This window comes from Harpegnathos saltator, unplaced genomic scaffold, assembly GCF_003227715.2.
Source record: "Harpegnathos saltator strain DR-91 unplaced genomic scaffold, Hsal_v8.6 scaffold240, whole genome shotgun sequence".
Lineage (NCBI taxonomy): Eukaryota > Metazoa > Arthropoda > Insecta > Hymenoptera > Formicidae > Harpegnathos > Harpegnathos saltator.
The window spans coordinates 252,600-277,667 of record NW_020230029.1 but is presented as its reverse complement, the minus strand read 5'-3'; the positions used below and the strand labels follow the sequence as shown (position 1 = coordinate 277,667).

The 25,068-nt window shown below is 44.3% G+C and overlaps 1 protein-coding gene across 1 annotated transcript in view; it reads right to left on the bottom strand.

Annotated features, from left to right (window-relative positions):
* The window catches only part of LOC105189982 (uncharacterized), a 100,170-nt gene that overhangs the window by 19,063 nt on the left and 56,039 nt on the right, over positions 1-25,068 (bottom strand). The window contains exon 4 of the mRNA XM_011152441.3: positions 10,975-11,206. Within this exon, the coding sequence (XP_011150743.1) occupies positions 10,975-11,206 (232 nt within the window). The remainder of the gene's footprint in view (positions 1-10,974; positions 11,207-25,068) is intronic.

Genomic DNA, 25,068 nt, shown 5'->3' with positions numbered 1-25,068 from the left:
CGCGTCGGCTACGCTGGGTAAACATACGAACGTACCTGGTTTCTTTTCGACATGCGTTGCTATTGTTTTTTAAGCAGAAGAAAACGGCGGCTGAAGGCCATAGAATGCTGTTAGAAATTTATGGCGATGTTGCTCCATCAATTAAGATGTGTGAATATTGGTTTGGACGATACAAAAGTGGCGATTTCAATGTTAACGACAAAGCGATCGCTCGGGACGAACGGGAAAAAGCTTGCAAGTTGGACAGATATTGGACGAAAATCTAGCACAATTCACTTCAGAACTTGCCAGAGCATCAAATGTTGATCGTACACAATTACTAAACGTTTACACGATATGGGAAAGATTCACAAAGAAGGCAAATGACTTTCACATCAATTATCGGAAAATGCCATTGCGAACCGGTTAAACGTTTGATTCCGTTGATCGCCAGATAAAAATGAAGAGATTTTTGTATCAAATTGTTACTGAGGGTGAAAAATGGATCTATTTCGATAATCCCAAGGGAAAAAAATGGGTTGATCCAGGCAAACCAGCAACATCCACTTCGAGGCGCAATATTCACGGTTCAAAAATATTGCTGTGTATTCGGTGGGGTCAAGAAGGTGTTGTGTACTAAGAATTGTTAAATCCGAATGAAACTGTCATCGCTGATCGTTATCAACAACAATCATACAAATTGAAGCGAGCATTTGACCAAAAACGATCACTAATTGCAGGTAAACGTCGACAAAGTGATCCTTCTTCGCGACAATGCTCGACTTCATGTTGCATCATCAGTGAAGCAAACGCTGTCAGAGCTGGAATGGGAAGTCTTACCGCATCCCATATATTCTTCAGACATTGTTCCATCTGATTATCACTTGTTCCGGTCGATGCAACATATGCTCTAGAAAATACCCACTTTCATAACTTCACACAAATGCAATGCATTAAATGTCTTATTATTGAATATCAGATGAAAAGTTGTCGTTTGTAGCGGATAACTTAACATTTAATAAAAAAGAAAAAAATCCGCGTGGGATGAGTTTCAGCCTTTAAGGGTTAATTAAACGTTTGACTGGCACGTTATTGCGTTTCGGTATTTCTGGTAGTTGGGTATTTTCAAAATTGGGTCCTTGTGAGGGATTTTGGCATCGCTTCCATTTGATGGTGAACTTTGAAATTCAAAATTTGAGATGACCAAAAACTGAAAACAAAAATGTTTCGCGAGAACTCTGAAACGTTGTATTCGGGGATGTTTAAGGTCACTCTGTTCAGGTGGATTTATAAAAAATTGAAGCTCGAAATGGCGAGCCCACAAAGCAACACAGATGACTGAAACGACTATAGTGTGTTATCTCCATATATAATTTATATTTATTCCTTATTTCAGTACTTTGTTCCTCATTGTAGATTTTAAATAAAAACTTTGCTTATTTCCGTTATTCCACTTTCCTTCATAACAGACGTCCAGTTTCATTTTTATGAGATAAAATTATGACTTTAGTCCACATTTTAAATTTGAACAATTTCGAGACCCTGAAGAACCCGCAGAAACAAAACATACATGCATACAACTTTGATGACATCGCTCGGCTGCTAAAAAGCCATTTTTGCCGGCCGAGCCACCTTCGCGAAATTCAGCCTGCCAATTGAAGGATGAGAAACGTTGGCAACTCGAGCAACTCGACGTTGAGTAGACGACGAAGTCGACATTACCTGTCGATATTTCATCAAGCGGTTGCAGTCGCGAGTACGAAACACTCTTTCCCCGGCGTATCTGCAAGTACTTTCCCGTCAATTTCCCGCCTTTTTTCTCCTCACCCCGGCTGGGCATACGGAATTACATGTTTACAGGCAAGCGCGTGTTCCCGTTATTTTTCCGACAGACAGCACATATGGCCCGGTGCAATGACACCGGGGAATCAGCGCGACGTCGTCGACGGCGGAGCCGAGGGAGCGCGCACGCGAGTTCACGACGTCGCCGCATGCCTGCGCGTATAATTGTAACTCCGAGGCAATAGCTATCGCCGATATTATGCAACTTGTGGGAACGAGCGTGTGGGCTCACTTACCGGCGCGCGTGGTCACCGGCACCCGGCCATATATAGGATCTCTCGCCGGTCTCGCCCGTGTAAACGCTTCGCGAGAGCGCGCAGAACCGCCTGGGAAGCCTGCAGGTATATTCGCCAACTGGAATGTTACACGATAGCTTTTGCCCATAACGCGCCCATAGCGCGTGATCACGCGAGCGGACAACGAGCTGAATTCGAGATATTCGCCACGAAAGAGAGAGAGAGAAAGAGAGAGAGAGAGAGAGAGGCACGATCGTGTCTCCTGATGGCGCCGTTCCTCCGAGTTTCTTATTTCCAATAGGATCACGTCGATTGCGAAAAGATAAACCTATCGAGATGCAAGAAGTGGGACAGTTTCCCCCGTGATACCGAGGCAAGATTATCTTCCGGAAGATAATTCTGACTTTTCGAGACACCGCGTGTCTCACTTCCAGAATGTCGGATTTTGATTCCTCGGGACGATGAATGACCCAGCCGAGAGCGGGACGCTCACTCGAGGACGCTCACTTCGAACTTTTCTCAGTCGACCGTCCTCGCCGAATCCGGAAGACACTCGTCGCTCATCCGCCGATTATTGACGACTGCCGTGCGTCTCGCGACGCCGCGGAGGCCGCATAATGCAAAGGGCAATTTAGATCGCACGCGAATCCGAACGTCAATCCGCGATATGGGCGAAACGAGTCCGAGACACGAGAACGGCAAGCACGGTAACGTAGGCCGGCGACGACGATGTTTCTCTCGGTTATTACTTAACTACAGAGAGCCGAGTTATCTTGGTACTCTCTTCGTACCGGTAATTCAAGCTACGCTTATTGGGAGCGGAGGTCATGTATGGAAGAAGTCTACCTATTCCCGCCTTCCACCGTCCAATTCAGCTGAGAAAGTCAGGATAACGCATAAATTATATTTATATATATTATATGATGATTATGTGATTAAATATATTACAACATACAAATCATATATATTAAATATATATTTTTATTACACAGGGTGTTTTGGATCTTTTGGAAATAAAAATTTGGAAAAATGAAAATGAAGATTAATCGGATCGAACTGAGACGAAAAGTCAATTTAAAATTTATAATTCTAATTTGTAAGTTACGTATGTAGATTGTATACTATATTTTTATATTATACATCGTATTATTTTATTATGTTAAATATATTATAACCTATAAATTGTACATATATGTATACATTTAAAATTAATTCTTATTTATAAGTTATATATTTTTATATTATATTTTTATATTATATTTTTATATTATTATTTTATATTATATTTTTATATTATATTTTTATATTATTTATTCTATTATTTATATTTGCATACTTATTTTGCAAATATAATTGCATTATATTATATTATATTTACATACTTATTTTGCAAATAAATACGGTCATTTTCAATCATTAATAACTTGATAACTTGCGATTTTTGCAAAATGGTACTTGACTTTTCTTCTCAATTTGATCCGATTAATCTTCGCAATTTTTTGTTTCCAAAAGGTCCCGGACACCCTGTATAATAAATATATTCGCGTTTGTGAAATAATACGGTAAGATGATTAATTCATCCTTCGAACCGAAATCAGAGACGATTCAACGAAGTGTCTCAAGTTCGTGCCGTTTCTAGATGCAGATTTCTATCGATTGAAAGTGCGGTTATGCTTGAGCAAAAGCTTATTTAACCGGGAATTTACCGGTGTATAACACTCACGAGAATTAATTATTTAAAGTTTTGCATATATTAGAAGGGCACGGACTTTCTTGGACTTACCTAACTAAGTTTCGTACCTTACAACGCGCTTTTGCAAGACACTCGTAATTTATGTTATCTCGCATCTCCTACCCACCAAATTACCCGCAATCCGACTCGCGTTCATTCTCCGCAAGGCTGTCATCATCGTCCGGCTGCGATATCCTACTGACCCGAAATGTAAATGTATATTGCACTCGAATCGAATTTGCATAGCGTCGCACGCACTGCAAGGCCGCTATTCTCTCTTTCGCGCGACTCGCGAGTCCTCGCGCGCGGATATGCCGATGATGAGGATTCTCTGCGCAGGAAAAATTGTTCCTTCGTTAACTAATAATCTTCCTTCTCCCCGTGGAAACGCCACAACGGGATCGGCAATGAAGAAGACGCGAGCCTGATCCTTCCCATCTCTCTCTCTCTCTCTCTTTCTCTCTCTCTCTCTTTCGCGCTCGTAATTTCCTGCGAGTCGTGTAGTTCTGCTAATGATCCGATTCAATTGTCAACGACGTCGGCATCCTGGGCCTTACGTCTCACAATTAGAGTGACAAATGAGCCGTGTAGAACCGGCTTAACCTTTTGAGGCACGTATTTTTCAGAAAATCCGAATCACATGAAAATTTATATACGGGGGTTTCTGGGGTCGCTGTCGATAATCGCTGCCGAAAATCTGATAACGGACGAATCCGTTATCAAATTTTCGAAATTTAAGATGACGGATCCAAGATAGCGGATGCAAAAATAAAAAATCGCGATAATTTCGGTGACAATAGGTATTGTGGAGTTTTTGGAATCGCTGGTTACGAATCCGTTATCAGATTTTCAAAATTCAAGATGGCGGATTCAAGATGACGATCACAAATATGGAAAATTAACCAACCGGAAGACAATGTCAGGTAAATATATTAGAATTCCATGATCCGCTAACTTGAATCTGCAATTTTGAACAATGAGTTTTGGACCACGGATTCGTAATCAGTGGTCTTGAAAGCTAACCAAAATACAATTTCAGCTAATCATATAAAAATTTTATGATCCGCCATCTTGGAAAATGAATTTTAGAATATGGACCTTAGATTCGTAATCAGGGACCTCAAAAACTAACCAGAGTACAATTTTAGCTAATTTAATAAAAATGTTATGATCCGCCATCTTGAATCCGCCATCTTGGAAAATTAATTTTGGAATTTGAACCTCAGATTCGTAATCAGCGACCCAAAAACCCCCAAATCTTGATTTTGAGCAAAAAATTCGCTCATAGCTCGTGGAAAATGATTTTTTTCTGTAAAAATTTGTATTTTTCATACTTTGTCTATAATAAATGGACAACTTATGCAAAACACTTTACAACCTTTCATGTATGTTTCCATATCGTATAAGAAGCATAAAAAACGCAAAAAACTCGACAAGAATCCCTCAAACATGAAATATCTCGTGAAAATGTGAGAATAAATAGGTGGTAAGTATACTTACCACTATGCCTCAAAGGGTTAAGGAGATGCGCGATGCGACACAACGCGACGCGACGCGTCCGTCGCGGAGTGGCCGTCGGGCTTCGAATACGAAGGTGGGATACATGTAAACTGGAGGAGGCTGGCACCAAACCACCTTCGGCTAGTCACTCCTCCGTCTCTTCACGGAGATTAATGATGGAAGATGGTATGCAACGAGAGAGCGAAACAGGCCCTCTGTTCTATCCGATCGGGAGGTGGGGCCCGCGAGCTTGCAGCCTCGGCGACGATATATTCTCTTCCGATGCCGTTCTTCAACTCGGCTTAGCGACTGTTATGCCACGCGGCGCGATGGTACCGCGCGCTTCACGAGCGGCCGCCGTGGCCTTTTAATTGATAACACAATGCGAGAGGGTGTGTATCGTCGCCAAGTGTCAGGCTGGTGCTGGTAATTGTTACTTGAAACTTGTCACCGGCGATGGGTGCGCGGGTCAATTCGTGAATTATACGCATTGTAATTATATACAGGGTGTCCGACGATAAGGCTCTCGTGTATCGAATAAGAAAGGTCTCGATCGTGCTGATTATGAAATAAAATTTTCTGTCGTTAATCCCGGAAGATTGATAACTGATTACACGCCAATCTCCTTTAACTAATGGTAACTGAAAATTTCACGCGGTTGTTCCGCAGAATGGGGGAGGGTAGAAGAACTTTTTGTTCAATTTGACGTCAGACACCCTGTATATATTGTAATATACAAATAAAAAGTACCGGAACAGCAAAATATCTCGAAAACTAAACATTTTAGGAAAAAATGTTTCGGACAAAAATTGTATGGTTTCAAAGGAGACATAAGACGACTATATCATTTTGTTTACAGATGGCGCCACTTTCGAGATATTCACTGATCATTACTTTTTTCAAATGGAAATTCCAATCTTTTTTTTACACCATCTTTTCCTACCAATTAATTTTAACAACTTTTGTCTGAAACATTTTTTCATTTGCCTCGTATATTTAAGAGATATTTAAGGAAAACTTTTTCAATATTTAACTTGCGATATCTTACTAACTGTTTGTCGAAGAAAAAAGTCGTGCCAGACTTTTTTACTCGATTTGGTCTCAAGAATATATTGTTATAATAGCGTCCTGACTTGTTGATTTAATGATTTTGAAATTTTCAAAAGTCGATAAGTTAGCAAAAATTAGGGCACTATTATAACAATATATTCTTGAGATCAAATAGAGTAAAAATGTCTGGTACTATTTATATACATATTTAATAATATATTTCTAACTTATGATTGGCATATTTATTGTGTATTTACAATTATTTATATTATTTGTGTATTATTAATTTAAATTTTAGTCTGGAAGCTCGACGCGAGAGATCTGCGGTGAAGCCGCGTGATGTAAAAATATCGATCATGTATCATATAATTTATCAATGATTTATGATAGTCATTACTCGAAATTCGTCCCATACGAGGTACTCGGATCTGAATTCGAAGGCAGACTCGAGTTCTTTCCGCTCGAGTCGCGCAATACGCGTGACGTCACACTTGCTGCCGCGATTCAGCCGGAAACTCACATCCAACCCCTAATTCAAACTTGAGAATCTCAGATCAGATCCTGACTCGAGTTTCCGAGTTGCCACGCGACTGCAGCGAGTACGAATGTCTTCGGAAACGACGGGCAACGTCTTTCCGTCCGACGAGACGCAGCAAAACGAAAGTGATCTTCATCCAGCAGCGACCCTGAGTTGCCCGCCTTCGTTACGTCGGGCAACATCTCTCACGGGCGAGTATTACGCGCCATTTTCAATGCAAATCACGCGTTATAATTAACACAGCGGCTCGCGCGAGTCATTATCCTTAGCAAGATAACTGAGGCGTGCGATTAACGACGGCTGCCGCGGCCATCTGCATTTTGTTCAAAGCGGTCGCGATTGTTGCGATGAACCCGCCGGATGTGTCGTTGGCGGATTAACCGCTGGAAAAAGGAATAAACTTACGGCTGCGGTTACGAAGACGTGACCATGTCGACCTACTGCGCGGCGGCTACTGACAGATAAGGGCGATCGTTAATCGCGTTGAACAACGTTGTTCCTCCCTGCCGGGCAAGCGGAAAACATTTCGCGCGGCGGAGTTCATATCTCAGAGTTAATTGCTCTCTCAGGCTCTCTCAAGACGTTGCGATAAAAATCCACGTGTGTTGGTTTACGCCGGCCGTTGGATACACCTTCTAAGCAGCAACTTTATACTGAATTATCTTAACGACGGTGCAAAAAGCGACCTGCCATGCATCAAGCGTGCTTTTGCGATATACCGTCGTTTACACGCACCGCCGGGATTAAGATTGCAGCAGAATTTAATGAAAATGTCTAATCGATGAATAGAGTAATTCCGGAAATCGAATTTGAAAGAAGTAAATCTGATAAACTGTACAATGAATAATAACGTGTAATGAAAATATGTATGTACAACGCATAAAGTTATTATATCAAATAATTATATTATATATTAGATATTAATAATTGTATGTAAGGTAATTACATAATATGTAAGAAAAATATATAATTAATGAACGATCAAAGCGCCTTGTATCGCGCGAATTGTCGTTCGCGTCTCGAAATTAAGAGAATTAATAATATAGAAATTTAATTAATGAATGATAATTTCAGAAATCGAATTTCATTTCAGAAATATCCGTTAAATCTGACAAATCATATAATTAATAATAATAACATTTAATAATAAAAATATATATGTGCAATAAAAAATAAGGGATTCCATTTAAATAATTCTATGTGACCTTGCCCTGACCTTGACGATGCCATCCAAGGTCAAACTGATAAGATCAATAAATACATCGTTCTGAGCTCTATAACTTTTGTCTGAAACACTTTTCTGTCAAACTTATATTTCTCGAGATTTTTAAGGGCCCGGACCTTTTTGGGACACCCTGTATAATATATAAAGTTATTATATGAAATAATTATATTATATAATCATATATATTAGATATCAATAATTATACGTAAAATAATTATATAATATGCAATAAAACATATAATTAATAAACGATGAAACTGGCAAAGAATACTAATTTACTACTCGATACGAGCGCCTAATTAAACGGCCGCTGCAAATGAAGGCATACCTGTTTCCTTCGCGAGGAGGTAATTCCGATTCGATAATTTCGTAATCTCGAGCGGATTCCCGCGAGTCGTAATCGCGAGACGCAGCAGGGGGAAAGCCGGAGGTATGATTTCGCTGACGGCCCTCGGTAGCTCGTTAACGATTCAACGTGAATCGCGGAGTATATGGTCGCGTCTCCGAGAGGGGGAGGGGGCAGGGATGGGTCCCACATGTACGCCAATTTATGCATACTTGGCCGAACAACACCCACCCACCCATGGCTTTGCGGGTTCAGACGCGTCAGAGAGATCTATCGATCGGCGCGATGGGGATCTCGAGTTTGAGGTCTCCACGAGGCGTGGCGTCGATTCCCCCCGTGAAATCGAATCCCTGCGGGACGCGTCGGGACGACGTGACGATTCCCCCCCCTCCCTCGTTTTCCGCTCTCCCCGCGACGTCGCTCTTCCTTCGCCAGACGCGAACTTCAATCTTCATCGCGGAGTCGCCGCGGCGACGATAGCGTCCGATCGAAGCACTCGCGAGCTAATCGAAAAGAAAAGTTCTCTCCTCCCGCCCTCTCCTCCGTCTTGCACCTCCTCCCCCCCCTCTCTGGAATTAGCCCGGCTCGCGATATTCGCGACACGAGTGTCTGCGTCTGGCGATGTCTGGAGAGCCGGTTATTTTCGTGCCAGACGAGTCGCAGACGTCGTGGCATCCCCGGAGACACATCGGCAGGCTAATTTAACCTTAACCCCTTCACACCCTTTCCATTTCCCGCGACGACACTCTGCCCCTCTTGCCCCCCGTGGTCGTCGCAGTCGACGGCAACGGCGAATTCTGCCTCCTCGGGCAGGAAAAGCTCGTCCTTTTCTGCGCGCGAATGATCCGCCAGCATTCTCGCGAGTCTAGACTCGCGGTGACTTATATAGAAAGCGATAAAAGTCCTTCTCTCTCTCTCTCTCTCTCTCTCTCTCTCTCCTCTCTTTCTCTTCTCTCAGACTCGATATATCTTGAGCGCAGCTTGCGCTGCTGACAAACACTTCGTCATCTCCGTGAGAAGAATGTTCGGCCAAATTGACGGGAGGGCGAACGCGTCGAGCGTGTTTCAGTTGAAAGGAACAGAATTTGGCTTGGTGGGACGAAACAATTTCCTGCTGAAATATAAGCGACTTAGAAATTGCGGTGGAAGTGATCAGATTTCGGTCCGGATCGATCAAGATCTCCGGTTGACTCAAACGGAATTCTGCTGTTTGCAGTCGGAATTTCTGAGTCGTTCGTACTTCGGCGGAAAATTGCCTCACGCAACGAAACATTTTGCTCCGTGTATGTTAGTGACGAAATTGCAGTCGGGCAGTCAGTTGAACCTTGAAAAGTGTCGTGACACGACAGCTAAAATCTCAGCGTTTCAGACACGCGCATTCTTCGACGTCGGCGCGACGTACCTCGTGCGTTATTAAGGATGTGAGAAGATTCTAAGGAGTATAAGGTCGCTGGAAACGCGCGTAGCGACGGCGAACAACGCGCTCTCTCTCTCTCTCTCTCTCTCTCTCTCTCTCTCTCTCTCTCTCTCTCTCTCTCTCTCTCTCTCTCTTTCTCTCACGGTGCAGCCCATTTAACGGCATTTACATACGCGACAAACGCCGCGCGGATCCTAGTCGCAAGTGCATCGTTCTGTGAATACACCGTTATTCTTGCGCTGAGCCCGCGTTAAAGCCTGCACACCCGGTGTCATCGTCCTCCGGCCAGTCCAGGACAATGCCGTTCCTTCTTTTCGCGTAGTAAATCAGAAACTTTCCGATATTTACGGCGCCGCGCCCTCGCACGAGCTTTCATGCGTCTGCGAACTTTCGCAACGACCGTCCGCGGCTGCGAGAAGACTCTACGCGAGACTCCAGGTCCAATCCTTGACCGAGGCAGTCAAGTTGAGTCAATATATACTATGAAATATATAATATATAATATATATATGATAAAATATATAATATAATATATGACATGTAATATATATTATAGGAAATTTACAAAAAAAATAAAAATTCCATAATCAACTATATGTAGATATATCAATATAGATATGTCGTATATTGATACATCGATTGGACTTGAGTGTGATATATGATATATAATATATGACATATGATATATAATAATTTAATTTAATCGATCATCTCCGCGTGAGCCCGACCGGATTCTTTATCGACTTGTGGGAACCCGGGGGGATTTAAAATATAATATCAGCAGGACACACAGAGTCGGCTGGAAGTGGAACCAATTGCCCACGAACGTTCAAGACTGAGAAAATGTCTCGGCGCACGCAACGCATCGCCGACGTTAATATCCTGCCGCTCAAGGAACTTACTCGCCGCAAGCGCAATCCTTGCGCGGCTGTTATCGGGCAAAATTGAATTCTCGGCGGTAGTTCATAAAGAGTGTCTTCTCCTTATTCCCACCGTTCCTCCGCGATCAACGACAGATCCTGCGAGGATCACCCCCCTCCCTCTTCATAATTTTTTCAATCACGTTATCATCTGTCAGACGTCGTTCGCGACTCGTCGAGTGAACTGACCTGTCCATCAGCAGCACCTTATCGCCGACTCTCCTGCGGCAGTAGCCCCATGTCGATATCGCATTGAAGGTGATGTTTATGACGGAATACTGAATGGGTTCGTCCACCGCGCCTCCAACCTTACCGCTCACTTGCGTCACGAATTCGCCCTGGAATTCCGCAGGGAAGTAACAGCCCACTATGAACTGAGGGTCGTAACCTTGAAGGACCTCGCTCGTCATCAGGCTGTCGTCTGGAAGGAAGAGGACGAGTGTCTATTAGTCGCTTATTCAATTGTCGCGTCTCTCTCTCAGCTCGTCTCTACTTCAGGGTAAGGCGAGTACGTCACGACCTTAGTCGTGCGAGACAAGTCTGATCACCGCCGGGATGAAACGGTGTCTCTAATTAATTTTTACAGCACGAACGCGACTCTCAGGCCGGAAGTCCAAGTTCGTAATGAGCGTCGTTAGCATTGTGCAGCTGCTCTAATCAATACGCCGCGCAGACTGCATTCAACTGTTGCATTTATTCGGACCGGTTCGTAATTATCGCGAGTCGATTAATAAAACATCACTAACCACAGTTAGAGTGGAATTTATTATCCTCCATTGGCGAGTCGAGACGATCCTTCGGATCATCTCGCGCGATTCGCAAAATTCGCATTTACCTCGCCTGTAAAATGTCAAGCTTGCGAGAAAACCGCGAGCGTGAGTAACGTCCGGCCGCCGATCTGTCCTTCGAGCGACGCATGCGCGTCGGAAGAAGCGTGTCCGACGTCGCGCAGAGTTATGGCACGCAAAACGGTAACTAAATTTGTGCTCTACCACCCACATATCGTGCACTCAGCAGCCCGTGAAAGGTCATTAACGTTACCACTAAGTGGTAACGTGCGACGTCGGGGGACAGGTGCGACGATGACAGGTGGGCTCACCTGCGGAGAAGTAACATTATCCTTCCCTCTTTGTCTCGCGCGCAATTTGCTTGACCAGCGCATAAAAAAAAATATTCATCGAATTAGCGCGACGTATAAAATTCTTTGTTATCGATTTTCCTCAGAAATTCTTTTTCAGATTTTCTTCCAGATTTCTTTCCTCAAAAATGAGTTCCTAAAGAGTATTCGAAGAGGCTTCATATTTTATTATTTATTTATAATAATATTTCATTTTATACTGCTTCATTTTACTTATTCATTTATTTCTGCTCATAGTCAGGATCAGCGCCCCTCTGACGGACAAAAGCGAGCGCGGAGGATGAGAAATAAATTGCGAAAAAATACGCAAAAAATTCACAGGATAAGTATAAGCGCATAAAAAGTCTCAAGATGGCGGAACTCGCATGAGACGATGTTTGAAACTGGACTTACACCGCAGCTCAGTTCGCGTGTACGATCGATTGAAAAATATCGTACCCGGCAAATTGCGATCGGTCAATCGGTGCAACCTGCGGTGACTTTTCCCTCCCTCGTCCTTTCTCACCTTCCGCCTCTCTCTTTCTCTCTCTCTCTCTCTCTCTCTCTCTCTCTCTCTCTCTCTCTCTCTCTCTCTCTCCCCGTCCCTTTCTCGCTCTCGTTAGCATCAGTGCTCTCGCAAAAAGCGTCATCGCAAATTACTTCACACATGAAAACGCACGATGACGGCCAAGTCGCGATCAAAGCGCTCCCGTCCGAGTCCACGGTGCTCATTAACGAGGAGCATTGTGCGTGTATACGTGTATATTAGGCATGCAACGATTTCTCAAAATATCGATAACGATATTATCGTCATTTAGAACCATCAATAATGATAATATCGATAATTTTGAAAAATATCGATATCTACGTATCTCCATATCGATATCTCGTATATAAAAAATGTATACATATAGGCGTATGCATATAAAGAGAATGCACGAAAAATTTAACAAAATCTTTTAAAAATCTTCATCTTCATATAACTTATTGTCATATTCTTATTAGAAAATATATAATAAACCGCAGTCGTTTGCCGGAGATCATCGCATACATGGAGCAGGAGATCTATATACGGTTCAACGATCGAGGTGAAAAATGATAAAAGTGAGCGAATTTACTAGACATCGACCAATTACATAATATACATTCTAGTAAATTCATTTTTGTAATTTTCATCTCGGTCGTAGAACCGTAATAGCCTTTCCCCCTCCCCTCTCTCTCTCTCTCTCTCTCTCTCTCTCTCTCTCTCTCTCTGTAACTGAAAAATACGAAATATCAATAAAATTCATATCGATATATCGATTTTATAAGAGATAAAAAAATATCGATGAATATTCTATATTTGTTCCTCGATATTTCGATATTATCGATTTATCGTTGCATCCCTAATACGCGTGCATCCTTCGTGCGCGACTCCGCTAAACCACGAACGTCTCTTTCGCCCGATGAGCCGCGCGCGGCGCATTGCGAGTAGCGGTTGGAAAGGCCGGTCGAGAGCTTTCTGGCGGGCGAGAGATGCGCGCACATGGCGAATAAAACGCGCATTCTCCCGGTTATTATTGTCCTGCGGACTATAATTACCCCCCTCACCGGACGTCACCATGAGAGCGACAAAGAGCGCCGTCCGCGCCGCGTAGAGCGGCGATCGCGTTTGAGCGAAAATAATCACCGCCGGCATAATCACAGCGCGCGAGCGACGACGTTCCTCGGATAGCGCAGTTAGCGCTGATGATTAAATCCTCCGTCGATGGATCATCCAGACGGCAGACGCACGACGAATCCTTATCCTCGGTTTCATTGCGAGCGGCCCCGACCGGACGTGTTAATTCTCGACTCGCGCTCGCGATTGACTTGTCAACATTCTCGCGATGTTGCAAATCGAGAAAGTAATGTGTCGAGCGAGTGTCGACACGGTCAAGTAATAATCGTGATCCAACAAAGGAAGTGTTACACAATCCCTACGACTCGGAGTCGCCGCGCGGTAAGGCGAGTCGGCTTGGAGAAAAAGAGAAAGAAAAAGATAAAGAACGGCGCGCTGACGCCTTTCTTTTTTCCTCGGTGAGCGCGTGAATTCCGGATGTTATTAATTGACCGATGGGCAATTAAAGCCGGCGTGACGGCACGAAAGCCGAGGCTTTCGCGAGGCGAGCCGCGCGTGCACGCGGGGCGAGGAAACGGCAAGAAGCGGCGAACGCGGTCGCGCTTATGCGCGCGCGACTTTATTAAAGCGCGTCCTCTCCCCTCTCGACGGGGCCGCGAGGACGACGGAAGTGGGATCGAGTTTTTCCCACAAACCTTCTAGCAACGGCCGCTACCTATGCGCAGCATGCCTTTGTAAGCGCGCGTTATCCGCCGACGATCTGTGTGATTAACGCGCTGGCCGCGATCAAAGCGGTGATCATCGGCCGCTCGTCGCGCGGGCTTCTTCGCGGAGGCCGCTGGAGTAAAACCCTCCTTGCGGAGCAAAACGCGATCCTCTCTCGGCACCTGTTTTCCGCCTGCCGGGTATCCCACCGGCTCGCGATGAGCGATGAGCTGCGGGAGTATGAGCGATTTTGCGATCGTCCAGCTTCTTCGACTCGACGTCGAGCTCGACGAAGCTGATCGAAGAGAACAGAATCACCGGTTCCCGATGATTCTGATAAAATTATCAGAATATTTACATAATTTTCATAAAATTTATAATATTTACATAATCTTTACATAATCTTAATATTTACATAATCTTAATAAAATTATCAGAATATTCACATAATTTTCATAAAATTATCCGAATATTCGTATAATTTTAATAAAAAAGCAAATCCGATGTCGGACCGATTTCGTTCAACGCGAACGTCTATGACGCGGAAACAAATATTTCAATGTTTCGTACATTTGCAGCAATAGGACTGAATTATCTGCAAACGTCATGTTGCACGGAGAGAAAAGTGCTTGGTTGAATGAATGAATTTTTTGGTGAGGTATATATATCAACGACCCGGGAAAAGATATCAGAATTCTGTCCAAGTCAATTCAGAAATCTTGGTGATTTAGATCGAATTCTGATTTGCTCAGCCAAGATTTCTGTATCGTTCATATTTCACCAGAAATTCTTTCATTCAACCACATATTCTTTTCGCGTGTGGATGACTCTGTAAAAATGACACTTTTTCAATATAAAATGCAGATGAAAATAATATATATATATATATATATTAGTCAGGTAAAAAATTAAATTCTGGCCAGAACTTTATTCGCATGAGAAAGTCATTTTTTGACAAATCAGTGCTTGCTCTTATCTAGATCAAATTATCCGAGTATTCATATTATTTTATTCATATTATTATAAAATTATCAAATATTCGTATAACTTTAATAAAGAATATTTACATAATTTTAATAAAATTATCCGAATATTCTTATAATTTTAATAAAATCATCCAAATATTCGTATAACCTTAATAAAATTATCAGAATATTTACATAATTTTAATAAAATCATCCGAATATTTATATAATTTTAATAAAATTATTCGAATACTCATAAAGCTTCAGTAAAGTTATCGGAATATTCATAATTTCATAATATTCATAATTTTAATAAAAATATTCGAATATTCATATGATTTTAATAAAATTATCCGAATATTTATACACCTTCAATAAAATTATCGGAATATTCACATAATTTTAATAAAGTTATCTGAATATTCATATGATTTTATCAAAATTATCCGAATATTTGTATAATTTTATCTAGATAACACACAGCAAATACCGATTACGAATCTGATTACTGAATTTGTAAAACAAAGCAAAAACGCGTCTCCCGTAACGATCTTCCACGAATTTCCGCACGAACGGAAGTTGAAACGCGCGCAGGAGCCGACCGCGCCAAACGTCCCCGCGAGTCCTGCGGCCTCCTCGCGGTCTCCCGGCGAGATTCCTGCCGGAGCGCAGAGCCCGCCGGCCGTCCGTGCAATATACCCGGCGCATATGTAACGCTAATTTATCTCGGAGCGTAATTCCTGGCCTAATGGGCGCCATCAATATGACAGAAGGTTCGCGGGGCGAAATCGGCGCGGGCAATCTCGCCGATCGTATTCAATGTCTTCGCAACGTGTTCGCGTTCGTGGGACGTATCTGCCGTGGGGCGACGAGCGGCGCAGCTCGCCTCGTCCTGCAGCAGGATGCATTCCTCGCGCAAGAGCGCGCCTATAGGTGTACACGAGCAGCCGGCCGGCGCAATTACTCGGGAGAGACTTTTTGGTTCCGGTAGGAGGCGTTTCTCTCATTCTTTCTCGCGTGCATGCGTCCGCGCGCGCGCGCGCGCTTCATCTTATCGCCCTCTTTCATCTACATAAAGGACGATCAACTGCTTCTCTTACGTGACCTTCATTCCCCGCTTCGCCCTCCGCCTGCAACCTTAACCACCTCGGCCCTTGTCCCTTTGCCGCCCTCTTCTCGCTCCGTAACCGTTGATCGATCCTCTCCGGCGTGTTCCGCCGACGGTTCGCCAGGTGTTCGCGGCGGCCTGATCGCGAGAGATCATCGCTGGGATGGACACGCCAGGTAATCGATATCCCACTGCTCTCTTTATGGGGCCTCAATCTTATCGAAAAACCGCGCACGTCGCATTATAATTAGCGAGCGTCACGCATCGCGCGATCCGCCACTTAGGTACGGCCGATCGTGAGACGCATGGCGTTCGCGAGGCCCTGCGACTCCACCGCTGCTCGGGGAGAGTCGTGCAGCCTTGGATAATTAAAATCTGGGTTTATTTATGGTGCTTCTCGACGGCGGCGGCGGCAACGGTGATAATTAATTGGGTGTTATTAGAAAATGTTATTGCTGGGGGAAGCATTAACGGCTGGAGCGCGACGGGACGCAGGATGAAGGAGGACACGTTTAAGCTCCGAAAATTTGGCGGAAAATGGAGGAAACAATGAGGTCGATAATGATCGACAATACTAAAGATAATTGTAATAATAACAAGCAAAGCTTAATTCAATAAATCTAATTGATTAATAAATTTCATTGGTCGATAAATTTAACGATCTCGATAGGTTTATCGAGATTATTAAATCTATTGATGAATTTATTATACAATTAATTCATATGTTTATTATAGTCTGTTAATTAATTAATTAAAAGTTTATTGATTAACGAATTTAACTTAATTACTGAATTTCATTATAATCAAGAGATTTAATCTTAATAAACTTGAGATTATTAAATCTCTTGATAATAATGAAATTTATTAAGTTCATTAAGTTCAATAAATAAATTTTAATTAATTAATTAATACATTATGATAAACATATAATTAATTTATATGTTTATTATAATCTCAATTAAGTTTATCTATCAGCCAAATTTCTTCATTCATTAAGAAATAAATCTTAATTAACAAATAAACTGTGATAAATATATATAAATTAATTTCAGAATAAATCCATCAGTAGATTTAATAATTTTAATAAACTTATTGATGGATTTATTATAAAATTAATTTATATATTTTTATCACAGTCTAATTTTAATTAATTAAAATTTGATTAACGAATGAAAAATTCTGGCTGATAAATTCAATTGAGACAAATATGTTAATTTAACAGCGATTGCTTTGTCGAAACTAATATTCGAGTATTGTATAATGGTTTCACGCAGTAACATCATAGAGATTTACCCCAATCGCGGCGCTGTCGAATAAATCTGTTGAAGTCCAACGGAACTCCTCTTCCTCCGCACAGAATCTAAAGCAAGAAACGAGCGAAGAGAGGAGAGTGAAAGCGTACGCAAAGTTTCCACAATAACGAGCAGGATTTTCTCGACCGTCAGGCACAGACGATCCATCGTCTCGCTCTCGCTCCTCACGTCTCGATTCCTTCCCCTCTTCCCCTTTCTCGCGCCCTTCTCATCTCCGCTCGGTGATTATACGAGATTTCCCTCAGCCTTTCCTTTCCTCCACGCTCCTCCGTCGAGCGATTCAAACCCCGGCTCGCGAGGAGATACCAGGTGTTCGCGCGCCCATAAGGGTCCTTAATCCGTACCTCCCGGTGAATCCTTAATGAATGCAGGAGGCTCGATGCCGAATGATCGCTCCGGAAATTAGAGACTTGCGTCTAGAGGACGGAGGAGAGGTACGCAACCACGCATTATTTTAAGAAGGGGCTTGCCTCCTCGCTCCTATCTCCACCCTTATTGACGATTCTCCCAGGCCGCGAAAAAGACGAAATAGGAAGGACGCGGCCTTCTTTTTCTCCAGCCACTCGGCTAACCATAAATCCATCGAGAGGGGGAGGGAAGGCAGGGCCTCGCACGTCGCCACTGATGAAAATCGCCGAAGGAGGCGAAGGAGGACAAGCGAGCGGGAAGCGCCGGAAGTCCAAAGACTCGCGCCCTGGAAGCGCGACGGCTCCTCCCGAATTGCAGGACCTCTCGGTCGTCCGTCCGTCACGAATCAGTCTTCAGCCTCTCGCGCGTAATGGAGGTCGTCGGCTCGGTTACGAAATCTCAGGGTGCCGTTCGGCGCGACGGCGTTGAACTCGCCGTCCGCGGCAGCCTGGAGATCTCGGGCGCGGGCGGCGAGAGAGAGAGAGAGAGAGAGAGAGAGAACGCTTTTGAAATTGCCCGCAAGATCTGCCGAAGGATCGCTGCACTTTCCATTAGATCGCGAGAGGTCAGACTTCAAAACCGTGCGAAAGGTGTGGCCCGCCACGTCGAGAGGCTCTCCGCGCCGGCTAATGCTGTTTAATCACAGCCCGAGGCACCGGCGAGGGGAAGAGAGAGAGAGAGAGAGAGAGAGAGAGAGAGAAAGAGAGAGAGAGAGAGAGAGAGAGAGAGAGAGAGAGAGAGAGAGAGAGAGAGAGAGAGAGAGAGAGAGAGAGAGAGAGAGAGAGAGAGAGAGAGAGAGAGAGAGAGAGAGAGAGGAGAGAGAGAGAGAGAGAGAGAGAGAGAGAGAGAGAGAGAGAGAGAGAGAGAGAGAGAGAGAGAGAGAGAGAGAGAGAGACGGAGCTGTAGAGCGCGTGTCGCTGGCGTATCACAATTTCGCGATGATTTATCGCAGGCTCTCTCGCGCGGAAAAGGCTCTGGAGTCACAGAAGGGGAAACCCCGACCGCGCCGACGAAGGGTTCTCGGGCGCTTTCAGCGAAAACTTTTCATGCGAGCGGGATGACGCCACCATCGAAGCCGGCTAATTGAAAATGGAGGAGAAGAAAAAGGATGCGTGTCCTGCGACGCGACGTCGCGCTAATGGCGGCCAGCGCGGTCCGCTTCACTCCCACGTTCCGCGCCCATTATTATCTACGGCCGGAGAAAAAGGCGGGAGAGAGGGGGGGGGAGAGAGAGAGGGAGAGAGAGAGAGGGAGAGAGGGTTCTAGCCAAGTCCGTCGGCGACATGCGGCTTCGATAAATCCCCAGCTTCGCCGACGGTTCCGCCGCATAATCGCGCCGCTCCGCGGCGCGGCGTCCCGGACGTTGCGAGGGGTCGGCTCGGCACTCGCGCTCGCTCGCTTGGGGACTTCAAAGCCTTGCGAAAGGTGTGGCACGGGTCCCGGAGTTATGAGGTCTCTCGTGGGTTCTCAGGAACCCGAGACCACCGAGTTCAGTCGTACATAATGCGCGCGGCGAGGAGAGTGCAGCGAGCCGAGCATTACGCTCTATTTCTCTCTCTCTCTCTCTCTCTCTCTCTCTCTCTCTCTCTCTCTCTCTTTGCCTCTTCTTCTTCTTCTTCTTCTACTTGCTCCTCCACCTCTCTTCCTTTCTTCTTCTTCTTCTTCTTCTTGCTCCTCCTCTCGTCTTCTGCTACGTCGTCCTCCTCTTGTTTCGGCTCTCGCGCCAAAGCCTCCCACATACCTGTCTCTGTTTGTCTTACCAATGGCCGCTCGTCGATCAGCTGTATTTCAAGAGAGAGAGAGAGAGAGAGAGAGAGAGAGAGAGAGAGAGGAAGAGAGAGAGAGAGAGTCTCGGACTCGTCGCTCGGAAGGCGTGGGGAGCCGGAGATGATCTCGTTTGCATGGCGAGAGCTGATCTGCCCGCCAGTCAAGAGACGTGTTCATCTTTGTGCCACGAAAACCGGATCACGATGGATTTAATTGCCCTCTTCTCACGGCCCGGGCGATGGATTGTCGTCTTTCCTGCGAATCCCTGAGGAAATACGACGCGTAAATTCGCATTGTGTGCATGCGCACGCCTAGCGGCTCTTCGGAGTCTTCGGAGGATAGGATCGCCGAGAGGGGGAGGGGCAAGAGTAGAGCAGAGTTTATTGAGACCCCGCGGCTCAAAACCCTTTAGAGTTTGCGGTAATTCGAATAAGCGGTGGATTACACGCAATGAAGCTGGAAGTTACGAGCATTAGCAGCAGTCGGTCCAATACATGCAACAGTGTAGAATATACAGCGAGTACTCAATCGAGTACTGAGCGCGTATGAGTGTGAGACGCGCTCTTGTAAGCAAAGTAAAATGGCAAAGTAAAACAATAGCGAACCGTTCGCTAGATAATCCGTGCCACGCAATTTTTTTTGTAAAAACCCGACATTTTAGAGAAAAATGTTTCAAACAAAAGTTGTGTGGTTTTAAAGGGGACATAAAACAACTATATCATTTTGTTTACACATGGCGCCACTTTCGAGATATTCACTGATCATCACTTTTCTCAAATGGAAATTCCAATCTTTTATTATATCATCTTTTTCTACTAATTAATTTCAACAACTTTTGTCCGAAGCATTTTTCTCTAAAATGTCAAATGCGTTTACAAAAAACCCTGTGCATGATACTAGTACCAGGAAACAAAGTTCACTGCAGAGGAGCAAAAATATTGTACAAGTAGAGAGGAGAAGGTGGTATTATCATCCTCCTCCATTCACATTTTGTACAACTTTGTCAATAACAAATAAAAAAAATGTTTCAGACAAAATTCAAACTATTGGTAGAAAAAGATAATATAATGAAAAAATTGGGATTTCCAATTAAGAAAAATAATGATCAGTGAATATCTTGAAAGTGGCGCCATCTGTAAACAAAATGATATAATTGTTTTGTGTCTCCTTTGAAACTAGACAACTTTTGCCTGAAACTTTTGTCTCTTAGTATCTTTCATATTTTTCGAGATTTTTGCCTAGCTCGTTTAAAATGGGACACTCTGTATATATATTTTTTATAAATTTAAAACGAGACACCTATATATATTTTTTTTATAAAGATACTTTCGTATGATATAAATTTCGCGTGAGATTATTTTGTATTAAAGCATTTTTTACCCTGCTTCGTTACTACATATTTTTATAAAAAAAATATATATATATATATTTACATATAGTAGCAAAAAAGTAGGAAAAAATATACAGCAACGAAGTAGAATTAAACAAACGCTTTAATGTAACATAATCGCTCGCAGGATCAGGAGACGAGGAAATATTAGCGTGTAAGGGAGAAAAACGAGCAATAGATTGCATCGCAAAGGAGCAGAAAAACAGGAAGAAAGAGAGAGAGAGAGAGAGAGAAAGAGAGAGAGAGAGAGAGAGAGAGAGAGAGAGAGAGAGAGAGAAAGAGAGCGAGGGAGGAAGAGTCGCGACTTCAACGATAGATCCTGTTATGTCCGGCGAGATCTTTTATCAGCGGATTATCGGGGAAGGAAGAAGCCGAGCGCGAGACCTCGGCGATGACGCCGGCGTATGCGACCGGGTGACATCAGCGTCGCGGTTATCTCGACCTGAGAATGCCAAGTGCGAGAGCTACGAAGCGTCGAGTCTCATGTTTACGGCTCTCCCGACAGGCTCTACGGGCTGCGCCGCGCGATGTACCGGGATAACAGTTCAAGTATGCTAGATCACCGGCGCCGCGATCACGCCGAGCCGTTAATGCCGGCCTCCGCACGCCTCGTTTACTTAAGAAAGCAAGCAAATCGAGGTGCAGTTATTAATCACCGGCCATCGGCAACGTCGGCGTGAGCCTTCGGAAATGGTATCCTCGACATTTTCCGGAACGGTTCACGAACGCTCTGACTGACTCTGATCGACAATTGCTTGCGCCTTGCGTCTGCTGCTTGCGCAATTGCTCGCCGCACATCTCGGCAGTCCTGTAATTTTCCTTCGACTTTTATACTAAGTGTATGCAAAGGTTTCAGTCTTTTTTTTCCAACCTTCTAATGTATTAGGTTGGTGCAAAAATAATTGCGGTTTCTATCGTTTCAAGTTTGGCGCCGATTTTTCTAGTTACCGTTATCCTTCCCAGAATTCTATCTCGCAGGAATAAACAAACTTGTTTGCCGTTGGGAGAAATGTGTGCCGGCCAACGGTCTTTATTTTGAGTAATACGTTTAATTTTTAACTGATGTATGCGTCTTTGTATACTCGATACTCGATAAAAACCGCAATTATTTTTGCAACAATCTAATAATTATTTTAAATTGGAATATTTTCCCGCCGTTTTGTGCTTTTGTAAGGTTGCTATTGAATTTTCTTGGCGCATATAACCTTAAAAATGAAAGTTGATGCAACGAGCGGAGAAAAACTTGTGTTCGACGCTGCATTCAATTTGAATTCCAGCGAGGAAAAAATGCTGAAGCGTGTGGATCCGTTTGCTCCGTTCTTGGGGAAAATATCTCGTCTCGCAATATGAAAAAATATTGCTTTCGTCGCTTTAAAGATGGCGATTTTGACGCGAGCGATCGTCCGCGCTCTGGAACACCACGAAAGCTTGAGGCCGACAATTTGGAAGCGTTGTTAGCGTGCGGAAGTGAAAAGTCGCGCACAAAGCGGCCGTAACTAGTCCTCGCGGGAGGATGCGTGAAAATCAAAAGGACCTCACGGCGCGAGGCAGGATAATCCGTGCATGCATAATTCAACCGCTCGTAAGGAAACGCAGCTACTCGCGCGCGGGGAGGAGGCGCGGTATGAATAATCGGAGCCACCTTGCGGGAAGGGGGGAGGCGAAGGGGCAGGACCGTCGCGCATTTGCGTTTGTCATCTCGACTTGCGGTTATCGTTAAGAAGGAATGCTAAAGAGATCTACCAACCGGCCGGTCACTCCCGTGTTAATCACCTGAGCCTCCGACCAGTCCGTCTCGCAGCTCCGCGCTGCAGATAAAGAGTTATGCATGCGCGCGCGCGAGGGGATACAGGACGTGTCGAAACCAGTTCCCGTGAGAGGACACATCGCGAGATTTGGCGATCCTGTTGGATCCGACGGCGATCTGCGTTCAAATTCCCTTTAAATGCCCGGCTTTGCTCTCGAAAGCCGACATTTGCCATTATTGGAAAAAGTACATGTGGCGACTTTCCATTGGAGGGGGGGGGGAGAGGGGAAGGACGCAAGCTTAGAAATCCCGCAAGCACCCGGCAATGTAAGTGTCGAGGCACATTCGTGTGCTCGATGAACAAAAAAAAAAGGAAAAGAAAAAAGTATGTTTGTCCTGCGAGCCTGCATTTTTGAAGCGTCCTGTACGATTATATTCGCGTGCCTGTAGCCGAGCGCATACAAAAGGATCTCGAGCCGGTGTTGCATGCCTGTTTACAAGGAGAACCGCCCGAGTAAGCCGATACTGGACTGATAGAGAGGAACTCGAACATAAACCGCGTTACGAGCAAAAATAAATCGAACGAAGAGTGAGCAAGGAAGAGAGAGAGAAGGAGGGAGGGGGGGAGAGAGAGAGAGAGAGAGAGAGAGAGAGAGAGAGAGAGAGAGAGACGAGGACCGATCGAGAAGCTCTTAATCGATCGCGCGCCACGGGTTCGGTGTCGAAATTCAATAAATTACGCTGATAATAACGAGCGCTCCATGTTAACGGCCGCGCCAACATGTCCTGCTTTCGCGATACCGTCCGACTCCTTTGTAACCAAGTCCTGCGAAGATATCCTTCCGCTTAATATGCTTTGGCTTTTCATGTGGGCGAGTCCGCGGGGTAAACGTTGTTCTCACGCACGTATTTTATTTTTATTATTTTCTTGCGCACCGACCGAAAGGTCTTTCTCACCGATTTCGAAGTATTTAATTATTAGTATTAGTGTAATTTTTCTTCTCCCGAATCGTGGGAGAGATTGGAAAATCAGATTGAGAGACTAAAATTAAATTTGAGTGAAATTAATTAAACTCTAATTTAATTACAATTAAATTCAGGTTTAAATTAATCAGATTGAAAGATTAAAAATGAACATTCCGAAACGGAATTAATCCTTAAAAACTCCCATGGGTGAAATTTCAGCTTGTGCGAATTTTGCTTCGTTCTTATTAAATTATTCGCTGGAAATAATAACTTCTCTGCTTTTCATCTAACATTCAGTAATAATGAAATATTTAATCGCGTCTGCTTTACTTTTTTCATTCCTAAAATAAAAAAAAATATGCCGGATGACATTTCACCCACGACAGCATTAACGTGGTTTTCCTCGATGGCAGTTTTTAAGGATCAACCACGCGCGCGTTCGCGACAAGCAAACCGCCTCGAGACGATTTCTGTCGGCGGCGCCGAGCTCGTCGACTAACTAACGCGTCGACGTGAATTCCAAATCTCGCGTCTCGCGCGCGCGTCGTAATCCATCCGCACGCGACTTCCTCGCCGTCGCCGTCGCTGTCGTCGTCGCAACGTCCGTCTTGCGTGACCAGACCGGCAGGTAGCGCAGATGCTGCTACCTTCTGCGATATGAACGAGCCCTCGGACGCGATAATGGCTGTGCCATGCGCAGCTGGACGCGCCGTGCTCGTGCTTGTCATAAATTATTCCTTATTCATCGCTCGCCTCGTCGATATGACAGATGGATGCAGCCGCGACGCAGCCGTCGCTGCCGCGAGATTGCCGGCTCGCAACGCCCAACTCGACGAGCGGCGGCGCAGGGGGGGGGGGAGAGACCACGAGGATAAGTTGAAAGCAGTTCCCAATCTGACTCAGAAAAAAACATTTTTTTGAGCTAAATGAAACACAGAGTGTCCGGAATCCTTTGAAAATGAAAAATTGTGAAAATTAATCAGATCAAAATGAGAAGAAAAGTCGAGTACCAATTTGCGAAAATCACGATAGTTATTAAGTTGTTAATGAAAATGATCACATTTACAGTCCCTTTTAACCCTTTCAGGCACGAATTTTTCAAAAAATTCGAATCACATGAAAATTTATATACAGGGGTTTCTGGGGTTGCTGATGACGAATCCGTTCAGATTTTCGAAATTCAAGATGGCGGATCCA